Consider the following 12,630-nt stretch of genomic DNA (forward strand, 5'->3'; position numbering starts at 1 on the left):
AAATTGTATGGTTATCTTCCTATGATTAGATACTCATACTACAATCATGGTTTAATCATAATATGTTGAACAATCATGGCTGCAATAGTATATTGCATATTACTAAACATTTTATTTGATTCTTGTGACATAATCAGTGACTACAGCCATTCTACTTAATCTCTATTTTTAATTTCCTCTTTTTTTTGGCACTTCCCTTTGCTGGGGGAGGAGGAGGCAAACAGTGAATTGGGCATTGCATCATCCCGTTAAGTATTAAAATATGTGTGAATTTTATAATGGCGTAGCAGGTGAGCCATTATTGCATGAGACAGTTGAAGAAGGTTGGAAGGTTTGAATCACTCCCCCTTTTTTAAAAAATTTATTTATTACACTTTTTTTCCCTCCCACCCTACAACGACGGTGAACCACCGCCGTCTTCATCTTCACGAACTGTTTTGCCCACCGCCATTGCATAACTTGCAGGGTTCGACAATGTCAAGGTCAAACTATGCAAACGCTACATATGTTGTGATCCAGCCGACTACGACATCTTAGCTTGACGCATGTAATGACGCAAATAAGTATAGATACAGTAACCTATGTATCGTTCCATCTTAATGGCGTGGTGACCGAGTCCTTTCTTTTAGCCATAGTTTATACTTTCAACTTCTAAACTTTCCACATTTTGACATTCTATCAGGCATAAAACTAAAGGGGTCAACTGAAACTAATATTGGGTGGATTTGATTCAACTTTACAAATGGGCTTCAAGTGTAATGAATACGTTGAAAGCCAAAACCTTTTGGAAAAGCCAAAGTGTGTTTAGTAAAAAAAATTTGCAAATGGATTTTGAGCTTAAATAATGTTTAGCAAAAAAACTTTTGCAATGAGCTTTGTCTTTATTCTTTATATTTTTTTATTAAAAATAATTCAAATCCTTGGCTACATGGCGAAGGAGTATAGTTGCCGATGAGCCAAGTCTAGCGTTGGCGGGCATCGATTGAGGTTGCTTGACCATGGGCAACCTCCAGTTAGGGGGAGGTCTCTCGACCTAGGCAAGGGTCGTCTAAGGTCATGCAACCTCAAGCAGAGGTCGCTTGGGGTGTGACCCTCGTTAGACCTTTGTTGACCCTTTGCCAACCAAATCTAGCCTTGGAGGCCCTTTGTTGACCGAATTTGGTCTTTTGCCCTCATGCAAAGAAGATAAATATTTATAAGGAGGGGGCAAAACCAAAAAACTAAAGAATTGGTGAGGGTAATCTTCAAGGGATACGATATTTTAATTTGAGTTTAAGCATTTCACAAATGTTACTTTAGAAAGTTGGGTTAGAGTATTATTAGGCTTTCAACATTCCTAAGGCTAGCATTTATCCAAAAGTTATTTCAAAATACTTGTTAAATGCCCCAACATTTCCTAAAGAGGGCTTAAAGGCTGAAAACCATTGGAAAAAACGAACCAAACAAACTAACCCGTAAAAGCTAGCAAGAGGCTACTCTTATCTCTTGATTTTGCACTGGATTTGGACCATGATGGACGACGACTGGTGCTTACCTTAAGCTGAAGAAATCAGGTATGGAGCTTGTGACGGGCCACTTGGCCCGTCGTGGGTTTCAGTTTTGGACACACCACGAGTTTAGCCCAGTTTGAAACATTTGTCCAAAGGAGTAGTGTGGGGGCTTGGCCACACGCATTGTGTTTGAGTCCTAACCTGGCCGGTCCAGTTTCATCCTATTGCAGGTTCATTTATATTCAGATATTAAGTTTCCAATACCCATAGTCATCATTCGTAAAGTTTACCAGTTGTAACCAACTATAAAAAATGTCCCTAGAATATTTCCTGTTATAGTCATTGCCTAGGCTTGTCTATGGCCAGCTAGATGAGCTTCGTGTTTGGATTTGCGCATTTTGTAACAGTTATAGTGTGTCTCATATGATTTTGTATAGGATGCATTAAAGGTGATGAAAGAACACATGGAGTGTCAAAATTTGGCATATGAATACTAAAATTTACGAAAGTGACAATTCAATGCCAAAATCGAAGTAAAATAGACCAGTTCAATGTTAACGGCAAGAAAATTCGACCAAAAATACTAACGTGACGATTTTTCGACAAGATAAGTGCAAAATGACACCATTTTATACGCTGACGTGACTAGACATGTGTAAAAATGACATTATTTTACTGACGTGACTAGATAATTAATAATTGACCAAAAAAAAGACTAGATAATTAATATAAATATTAATCAAATTAAAATTAAAACTATATTAAAAAAAAAAAAGATGGAGATCTTAGGCGGTGAGGGCTTAGCCCTCATTGCCACCTCCCTACTGACGATGAGAAGGGCTGACGACAATAGATGAAGAGTCTACTGAGGGCGCTGAGCATTGGCTAGTGGCGAGGGCTTGTGAGCCCTCGTCAAGATTTGGGGTAAGGGTCTTGGCCTTCCCCTAAATTCGGCAAGGGTTGTCGACCCTCGCTCGGTCGGGCCAAGGGTCAGTAACCTTGGCTAATTGATGACGAGAGCCTATGAACCCTCGCCTAGATTTGAGGCAAGGTTGTAGCCCTCCCCCAAATTCGGCGAGGGTTGCCAACTTCTAGTCAAGGCCCGACGACCTCCGTGGACCCTTCACCCACCGTCATCAGTGGGAGGTGGCAATGAGAGCTCAACCCTCACCTTCTGTCTCCTCCTTCTCTTCCCTTTTAAAATAAATTTAATATAAATATTTTTAATTTAACTTTTACCAAAAATAAAATATTTTTAATTTAATTAATATTTATATTAAAATTAAAAAAAGACAAAAAGAAGTTCTTTTGGTTCTTCGTTGTTGACTTACTTTCTGATGTACCACGTAGGTGAGTTATATTATTAAAAAATTGCCACATAGGATTTTTGACCACATTTGTCAGATTTGACACTTAAGCGTCTCATTTTTTTTTTTAATGGCACTTAAATGTCACATTTGTAATTTTTAGCACTTAAAGTGTCTCTCCATAACAAGTTTAAAAACTCTAGGTGTTCTTTTGTCAAAACAATGCAAGGGTTAAAGTTTTTTGGGGAAGTTAGGTTTTGGCTATGATGTTGGATTGCAATAGTCATCTCTCGGGATAAATTTGGTTCGATTAACTTTCATTTCCAACCTTACCATATAAGATTGTAGCCCTTTTTTTATTATTATCGCATATAAGAAGAAAATGCAAAATCAAGCAAAAGGGTCCTAGGTGCTCATATACCCACAATATGATTCTAGGACAATGAACAGATCAATCTCTACTCCTTCCTAAGAAAGTTCAAATGCAAAGCAAGGAACTTGAAGCTCACAAAAGCATCCATAGAAGCCAAAACCCCTCCTCAAGCAAAACCCTTCTCTTTATTCACACCAAGACTCTTGTGGAAAAAAAGAAAAATCCTTGCATTGCCATTCAAGCAAAACTCCCTTTATTCCAATGCACAAAGTTCACTCCTCATTCCCTCTTAAAATCCCCACCTCATTCACATCCTCATCAAGCTCTCCATCCTGAGTTTCCCTCTAAGCACCCTCTTCTCTCCTTGCTTCCCCAGAACCAAATGCCTCTAGAAGAAGAGAAGCCGAAGAAGCTCGACCACGATGATGCCCGGGACATGGTCTCGGCGATCGTGGGCCGGATCTTTAAACTCCAAAGGCCTGGCTCGAGCCAGATGTCTGAGGGGGACGATGACAGTGGCACGGGGATTGTCACGCTGGCGGGGAACAACATCGGCGCCACCCTGAAGGGCGAGATGGATCAGAAGTCAGGTGATTCTGATGACGAGCTTGATGCGATGATCACACACGTGAACAGCAACTTCCAGGCCGTGAACAACTCGATCATGATGGGCGGGAGCTACACGACCAATGACCCCGGTGTGCATTTAGAAGTGTGTGACTTTTTTGAGCACCGTGGAAAGGACCACCACAAGTCAGAGAAGCACGGCAAGAAGGAGAAGAAGAAGAAGAAGAAGAAGAAGGACCAGGAAAGTGGGAAGAGTGACGAGCACACTGAGCACTCTGCTGAGGACAGTAAATGAGCGCATCCAAGTTTGTCTGTTTCTCTGGACACCCTTAAAATCACAGAAAAAAAGGGAAAAAAAGAAGAAACACAGTTCGGTGAAAGAGATCCCTGATAATAATCCCTGTCTCTCTCTACGCGTTCCACTGCCTTATTGCTAGTTGCTGCTGTTTTCTATGCCGAATAAGCTTTCTTGTAACCATGACGGAGCTTTGTTTTGAAGTTACCGTGTGTTTATCCAATGGAGTGTAGAATCACTTCCGTGTCCCTGACTCAATTGCTGCACTCGTCTCTGCTTTTCTTGAAGTGGTTCGTTCCTAAGAAAAATTTCTTGAAAGTGGGCTGGAAGAGGAGTCCTTGTCTGATGCCAAACTTGGGGTTGCATCTCCCCTCGGACTTTGGCCATAGCTTAGTCATGGACTGAGTGAAGTAAATGCCCTGTTAATTGTAGGGACACTTAATGCTGATCTCAAGCAATCAAAAACCAGAGCACTGTCTTTTCTTATAGCTTAAGGTGCTGATCTTGCATCATTTTTCCATTCTAGGGAAGGCCTTCAGTTTGTTCATCTGGAAATTGACTTTGTTTACTATGCTTTCACGTTATTGATCGGGAATTCTAGAGGTCGAAAAGAAAATGATTGCCCTCCCAATAGGCGGAAAACTACTGCGCAGACCCTGTTGATCAAGATGTGCCCTGGGGGTTTGATCATGCCATATTAAGGTTAATGCCCTCACCCTTCTCCGATCGATCACCTCCGACAATCCATCCCATGCTATAAATAGTCCATTGACAAAACTCTTTTGAGATATCGCTTTCCAAACAGATGAGTAGCTGCAACAGAAGTCAGATTGCCGAATTAACTTGTCCAAAGAGCAAAGAAGATTGCCCAATTAGAATCAGCACTAAAGAAGCCGTGGAATCCGGCAGATTATCACGGTAAAATTAGACCGACGAGCCTAAGAAAGAGAGAGGCAAAAGAAAGCGATTAAATTAGGGTACGGACCCTCTCATTAGTGCATGACTTTTACGCCCGACGTGAATCAATAATGAACAGAATTAGGGTCTTCTAGTGATACACTCAAATCATGTGTGCAGGATTATGCTGAACACTGGGTACCAAATGAGGTGCTCTTTTACTGTATTATGCATTTCGGAAAACAAAGTGACGGACTGTGCTTTGCACAAAGCAACCATATGCACCCTCCACAGAAGTAGGAATTCGAGGGGGCAGAGAAAGGGGGCTACAGACTCTGGGACCACCAACGGAAGCAACACACTAGGGATTCTGCGACTCGCACGACACTGTGACGACCTGTAACTTCAGCTCCTGCTCCTTGATCTGTTCGGCTTCCTGAGCTACTTTCATTGCACAATCCTGCATCTCTTTGTTCTTGCCCCACAGAAGAATGTACAAGCCGATGATGACAATGACCGACCCAAGCAAGCTGCTCAACAACAGCAGCAGAAGAAAAGGTTCAGCAAAATGCAGGTTCTAAACACATCACGGCATTTTTGGTATTTGTCAACATTCACCTCCCAATATGGAGCTGCTCATGCAGAATGGGGATATCAAACATTGCCGCCATTATCTGGACGAGGGGGCTGAATGCTGCCGTGAAGACGGGACCCCGTTTCTTGACGCACCATGACATCCCAACATAGCACAAACCTGAACCTACCATACCCTAGAGGCAGAAACACAACACAATTATCACTGAATATGGCAGGTCCAACTTGATCATTTAGATTCTCTGATGGCCATTTTTAAAGTCATAGCATCTCTCTCCCTTAGATGTGGGAATTTGGTGGATTGAACAGGGGACATTTGTCAGGTTGGGTTAAAGACGGATCCTATCGAGGGCTACTTGAACAGAGCTACTGAAAGAAGTTGAATGCAGATAGAGGATTGGCCTCACGAATGGAGAGCTCTTGCACCAATAAATTCCTTCTATTTACTACTGTATATGCATACTTCACCGTAAAGCCCTGAACTTGAACAATCCTCTCTCAATTTAATTTAATTTAATGTGACTGCATAAATTTCTTGCGGTTTGGTTTTATACCCAAAAGAAGTCATACTTACGGCGAAGAGAACGGTGAATATTTCAGTTCTTCCTCTTAAGATCCAAATAGAGAGGCTCCTGGACGTGGAGAAGCTCAAAGCAGCCGACTGAACGGAGCCAAAGAAGCACATAATGGCTGTGCTTGAGTACTGGCAAGGATATCTCTTGGCTATCTTGGATTGGAGAAGAAACCACAGAGACCAGAGCAATGTTCCGAGAACCAAGCAAATCAAGCCGAGTCCCCAATTCTGCATCCTATCAGCCGAATTGAGTTTGGTGGCATGATCACTCATCGAAATAACAGCCTGTGAATGTGAAGAGCTGAACAAAGGCCTTCCTCGATAAAGAGTCAACGTCAAAGCCCCACCGACGCATACTAATGTACCAACTATTTTGGCTTTTCCGCTGCTTCTCTTTATGTTCACCCTCTCTATCCTGCAGTGCCAACATGACAGACCAATCACTTGTTTTCCTAGATCACATACTCAGAGTACTAAGTTTCTAGCCATTGGTCTAATATACCTGAAAGGTAAGGCCATGATGAATGTGAGAACAGGAACGATGTTAATGAAGGCGCACGAGAAAGTCGCAGATGTGTATTGAATACCAAGGAGGAAGAAATATTGCGTGAGCGATGCCCTGCAAGAGAGATCAAATTTTCATTAAGTACTTTCTATAATATATATAACTCATTTCTTGGGATAGGAGCAGATATTTGAAAAAGGAATATGGGAATTGAGGTGACTAACCCTACAATGGCGCTGAAAAAGAGATAACATAAGATGCTAATCGTGAGCTTTGGTCTGGTATTCCTACAAATGAGAATGCTGTTAGTTTACCACAGCAGACAGAAAACGGATATGAAAAGCACAGATACAGAAGCCAAACAATGAAAAAGCAGACTGTAACCGACTTCATGGATATTGCACAACTCATGAAACTCTATGTGACATTTCGAGATCAAACTGTGGCAGAGTGACAGCTAAATCGGCTAAGCATCGAGTCAGACAACTAAGCCATGTAAGGAACACACACAGCATGCCCATCTCACTCACCCTAGAGCTCTCTATAATAAGATTCTGACTAAGAAAAGTGTACCTTTCCAAAAAGTAACCGATCGGAGACAAGAAAATGGCTGAAATTGCTAGGCGATATGTGATTAGGACCAAATGATCAATACCCTCTTCAAGCACTTTCTTAAGCAGAATATTCACAATTGCAAAGGCAAAATCAATCGCCAGCATCACAAAGAAAGGCTTCCACTCGTTGCAGCTCCTCTCTATAGCCATTCAAATTCAACACTCTAGGAGGCACTGGTAGGCCTCCTTTCTCTCTATTCTCTCTCTCTCTCTCTCCCCCCTTCACACAACACGACGGTGCGAGAGAGATTACTCTTATGGCCAGTCATTACACCCCGGAACGCATACTTTTGTAGCTCTGAGGGGGCTCTCTCTCCTCCAGAATAAGTGGGGACAAAGCAAGATTAAATTCTTCAGATCACATCAGTGCTTTAAGCAACCAACTTTGACATTAGTTTAATAGTTATTCTCTCTTCTTTTCTTGCTTCCTTTTGACTGATCCTTCCCAACAAAGAGAGATTGTTTGAGAATCGTTTACAAATTTGCCACACAAACAGTGCAGCGATTGACATTGGAGTGATCATCCTTTAAGAAATCATCAAAAAGCGGATTGCAAGCACGAGCCTCCGATAACATGTCATCTTCTTTTAGAATGCAAATGGCCTTTTAGAGAGCTGCTGCTATATTTAACCAATAAGCATCTTTAAGTGGGATGGTACTATAAATGGATCCTCTCCCCTCTTCTATACTTAGCATCTAATTCCCTCATTCATTAGAGCTTACTGATCAGCATTTCATTTCCCAACGTGGAGTATAAGAGCACTAATGCAGGATCTTGGGGAAAAAAGGTGGCTCAATGAGCGGAGGTCGTCGTAATCAAATCTGACGAAGATGCTGCTTTTCTTGTTTTTGCAATCTCCAAATTCTTATTACTATTGATGCATGTCTCATAAGATAAAATACAGTTTCATTAGACTCTCTGGTGGCTCCTTACAGTCTGTGTCGGCCACGGCTTTCTTTTATATTGTTACTTTTTCAGTCCCGTATTTTTCTGAAGATGACTATATCATAGATTACATGAAACAAAGTATTTGAATTTTGACCTAAAACTTTCTCATGTTCCGCATAATTATGGAAACTTTACTCTGCGGAGTGATGGCGACCAGTACCACACCACAAGATGAAGATCATACCAGATTTTGCACTGATCATCATCTGTGGCCGGTTCACGAAATATTAATATGGTATCTCGAGGCTTTCGTCGGGTTTGAGAAGAGAAAATACACTGCAGACTTAATCCACAAAAGATGTGACAAAAACAAGCAAATCAAAGTGTGAAAATTGCCTGATGATCTTATCCTTTTGTTGTCTGAATATTCAACATAAGCTTCGCCGGTTCTTGTTGGATGAATGGCTCGGTTTAAAAGAAGTCTAACGCAATACAATTTCCCTCGAATAAGCCGACCCAAAACGTTTCAATTAATGAGTACGCTTTATGCCAAATTGAAAAGTAGTACGCGAACTGTCTCTGTCTTCAGCTTTTCTGGGCAAAGTGTTGTTCCTCGTCACATTTAGTTGCATTGGGTTTTAAGTACACAAATTCTATTTCTCAAGTACAAGACATGGGCCAAATGGGGACTCCGTGGGAAAACCATGTCCACTCGTCTGAAAATGCTTCAAGCATCTATGCAAAAACATCCCATCTTTCTTGCAATTGATTAAACCCTTGAAGGGAATCATATCCTAGGGCACTCTCACTGTTGTCCCACATGTAGGTTGGCAAATAACCACGTGGGCCAGTTCGCGCCCTCGGTCCGTCTAAATCGTCGAATTCGGCGAATTCGGCAAACCAAATGTTCCTCTCTAGTTGTGGTGGGTTCATAAAGTTGATGGTGAAACTTATCGGAACGAATAGAAACAGATCGAGATTAAGTGACTTTCACGATAGTCTTAAAGATGGTGATTTTCTCGAATGTATACGTAATCCGAGAATGCAGTCGACTACTTTCCAAGATCCTGTCCGCGGCTCCACGCAGTACAATGCGTAGACTCTAATCTTCGACTCTCTGCATGGCAAGAGGGCGACAAACCGAATTGAATATATTTGAGCAGCCATCGCATGGTCAGACGACAGATGAACACACCTGAGGCCATGTGAGAACGCTTCAATCAGGAGGAGGGAATGTTCCGTGATAATGAAGGGAATACAAGACCTTGCTTTGGACCCAATTCGAATGGAAGTACCGTGCGTGCATGGGTTGCAAGCCTCGTTGTTGTCGTCCTTGCCACTTGCCAGTTGCAGTATAATTCTTACCCTTGTTTTTCCCTAAGATACTTTGGCTGAGATGCTCAAGTATATGATCCTTCTGACGTGATGACCGATGACAGCTCAACATAAAAATCACGGGCGGCTTCTCCAGTTTTTCATCGTGGGGAAAACTTGATTAAATGCGACGCATGATAGAATATCATATTTATAGGTTTTGTTCGTCTATAATAACCATTTTCATGATTTTAGAATAGTTTATCTTTTATAGTTTCAGATGAAAATATTCACTATTGACTTAGCTATATAATTATTTTCGAGAAATTTAATGTGGGGTGAAATTTAATTTCTGTTTAGACCCGAACAACATAGCATAAGTTGAAAACAATAAATTATGTCAAAGTTGTAGAAAAACGAGGAGAGGTAAGAGCCTACCACTCTTAGGCGTACGTTTGTGTGTTGAGAATCAAGTGGATACTCCAAACAAATTAAATGCTCTATTATAATAATAATAATAATAATAATAATAATAATAATAATAATAATAATAATAATAATAATAAGAATACTCACGCCACTCACACATAAACGCACCACCTTATTTGTGGACTCCACACGTAGGAGACTCGTTTTAATCAACGCACACGACACAAGGAGCAAGTGCCCCTATTTGAACGATGCAAAGTCGGTGCTTAAATCGACTTTCCCACTTTTTATACCATTCCACTACAAATATCTCCTTTATTTGTCATTAAGTAATTTGGGCTGATATTCCTAACGAAATGGAGATGGCGACTAAGGAGAAAAACCTAAAAAGGTCGCGCTGAGAGAGAGAGAGTGCAGCTCCGGGTCCTTTATATCTGCAACTTGATCACTTGTTTTGCCACACTTCATATTTGTCTCGCCAAGTAATACTTTTTGCCATAGGAAGTAATAATACACTTCTAAATGCTTAGTCCTTGTGCGGAAAACTTAATTCCTTGCTAAGCTTATGGCTGATAGATTGTCACAATATAGTTGTGTGGAGTAGCTTATTGGTTGATGAAGATCTTCAATCGACTGTACCAACCACGAACTCTCTTGTGTTGCCATTATTACCGCTCTATACTTAACTTTTGTTGTAAACAATGACATAGTTGGCTATCTTTTGCTTCACCATGACGCCACTGCTAATATGAGACTAAACATGTACCCAATAGTTGATCATCTTGTATAACAATCTCCTGCAAAGTTGGCATCGCAATACCCTTCCACCTCACACAATGCTTCTTTCTTATATAAGAGCCAATATCAAATGAACCATTTACATATCTTAGTATGCATCCGACTGCATCTAAGTGAGGCTTTTATGGTCTCTCCATGAACCAACTTACTACTCTTATTGCGAAGGTAATGTCAGGTTGTGTTATGGTATGGTTAGGTAGATAAGATTACCCACCATTTGTCTATACATAGTTGAGTCTTATAATTCTCCTCTTTCATTCACTCAACCTCAAGTCCCAGAAAGCTATCTAGCTCTCCAAGCTCCTCCATCTATTATCGTAGCAAGATATTAACTTTGATTCGACATATCTCTTTTTCATCATCTTCAGTGATGATTAGATCATCCATTTAAATTAATATTATTACAAGCTTTCCATCTTATTCTTTCACAAATAAGCTTGGGTTTGGTAGGACTACCGAATAACCGCTTTGTACCAAGAATTTGGCAATCTTCTCTTACCATGCTATCAACTTTTTTTTTAAGCCATAGAGAACTTTCTTTAATGAGTCTTCTCTTCAAACCATCTAGCTACTCCATGTTTATTTCTCAATCTAGTCATCTATATAAGAAGGCATTTTTTCCTATCCCTTTACCATAATTTACATGATTTGCTTGCTGCAAGTGCTAGTAAAACTTGTATAGTAGTAACCTTTGCCATTAGGCTAAAGTCTCATCATAATCCATGTTATACTTTTAAGACAATACTGTAATGACTCGGGCCCCACTGTGTAATATTGTCTGCTTTGGACACTAAGTCCTCACGGCTTTAAAATGCGTCACACAGGTTAAAGGGACCTCAAGCCTTATAAACTAGTCCAGGACTCTCCCCCTAAGCGATGTGGGACTAGAGATGACCCCTCCCCTTCCTTGGGCTGTCACACTGGAGTTTGTAGCCCATTGCAAGATATGAGATGTACCTCTTTAGGTATTGGCACCGAATCTCATATCTCATTCTGATCTATCCTTCCATGGCCTTTCTCCATTCTTTACCTTGTGAGGCTTCTTGGCTCAATTACGCCGACATCTTTGGTCAATGCCACATTTACATATTTAAGATTTGGTTTTTATTGCGTTGTTGATCTCCTAAGTTGAGGTATCTACTCTTTAGGTTCTTCTATTTGACTTTGTTAGAGTTCTTTTGTTGTTCTAAGATGTACATCAATTCGTCATGTACTCTTTGAATTTTTTAGTGACTATACTTCAACTTCTTCTTTTGTTATGGGTTTACTTTCTATACTCGGCTAGACCCTATCAAGCTTGTCATTATCTTCCATTCTTTCATGAACATCTTCTTCAATTTGTTTTGAATTTAGTAATTGAATGGATTGTGATGACCACCATGATAACACCACATTTTTAGAAGTGTAACACTGCCTTATTGTAGGATCACAACATTTCCACCTTTTTCTTTGATCACTGTAACCACAAATATGTAGCAAATTGCCCTCTTATCGAACTTACTGCATAGATGGTTAGGCATGATTGCATAGCATACACAACCAAATTCTCTAAAATGACTTACCAAGCGCTTGTGATTCTGGGTGCGCATGACAAAATTTCCGGAACAGAATTTGATTTCTGGCTAGAAATTGAGAAGTTAAAAATTTCAACTTCTAATTTCTTCTTCAAATCTATTTCTGGAATTTCTGGAATAGAAATCTGTTCCAAAATAGAAAAATCAAATTGTGTTACCAAACAGATTTCTATTTCAAACTTGTTCCGGGAAACAGAAAATAAAGAAATAGAGAAGTGGAAATTTTATCATGTGCGCCCTAAGTGTCTCTCCATACTAAGTTTTGACACTCTAAGGGCTCGGGTATCGTATTTCTTACCTACTTCTCTTTCTACTTTTTCTTTAAACTCTTTAGATTTATTAGATGTGTTTGATTTTTCTTTCATGAAATCGACCCGGACATACCTGGAAAAATCGTCTATGAACGTTAT

At 40.4% G+C, this 12,630-nt stretch overlaps 2 protein-coding genes across 4 annotated transcripts; one reads left to right on the forward strand and one right to left on the reverse strand.

Moving 5' to 3' along the window:
* The first annotated feature begins 3,476 nt into the window (after nucleotides 1-3,476).
* Nucleotides 3,477-4,290, forward strand: LOC104444145. The gene has a single exon (XM_010057757.3). It carries the CDS (start codon nucleotides 3,553-3,555, stop codon nucleotides 4,030-4,032), a length of 480 nt encoding a protein of 159 aa, XP_010056059.2. The 5' UTR covers nucleotides 3,477-3,552; the 3' UTR covers nucleotides 4,033-4,290.
* An 834-nt stretch (nucleotides 4,291-5,124) lies between these two features.
* On the reverse strand, nucleotides 5,125-7,782 carry LOC104444146 (WAT1-related protein At3g30340). Of its 3 annotated transcripts, none has more exons than XM_010057759.3 (6): nucleotides 7,176-7,782; nucleotides 6,827-6,880; nucleotides 6,600-6,716; nucleotides 6,098-6,512; nucleotides 5,548-5,699; nucleotides 5,125-5,459 (listed from the first exon to the last, which is right to left on the reverse strand). In XM_010057759.3, the coding sequence occupies exons 1-6, from the start codon at nucleotides 7,364-7,366 to the stop codon at nucleotides 5,291-5,293; spliced, it is 1,098 nt and encodes a 365-aa protein (XP_010056061.1). In that variant the 5' UTR covers nucleotides 7,367-7,782; the 3' UTR covers nucleotides 5,125-5,290. The 3 variants fall into 3 exon arrangements, with proteins under 3 accessions (XP_010056061.1, XP_010056060.1, XP_018730716.1); XM_010057758.3 differs by having other exon boundaries at nucleotides 6,827-6,889; nucleotides 7,176-7,780; XM_018875171.2 differs by lacking the exon at nucleotides 7,176-7,782 and adding an exon at nucleotides 6,991-7,119 and having other exon boundaries at nucleotides 6,827-6,889.
* Between the last annotated feature and the right edge of the window lie 4,848 nt (nucleotides 7,783-12,630).

Source organism: Eucalyptus grandis, chromosome 5 (genome assembly GCF_016545825.1).
Source record: "Eucalyptus grandis isolate ANBG69807.140 chromosome 5, ASM1654582v1, whole genome shotgun sequence".
In the NCBI taxonomy this organism is placed as follows: Eukaryota; Viridiplantae; Streptophyta; class Magnoliopsida; order Myrtales; family Myrtaceae; genus Eucalyptus; species Eucalyptus grandis.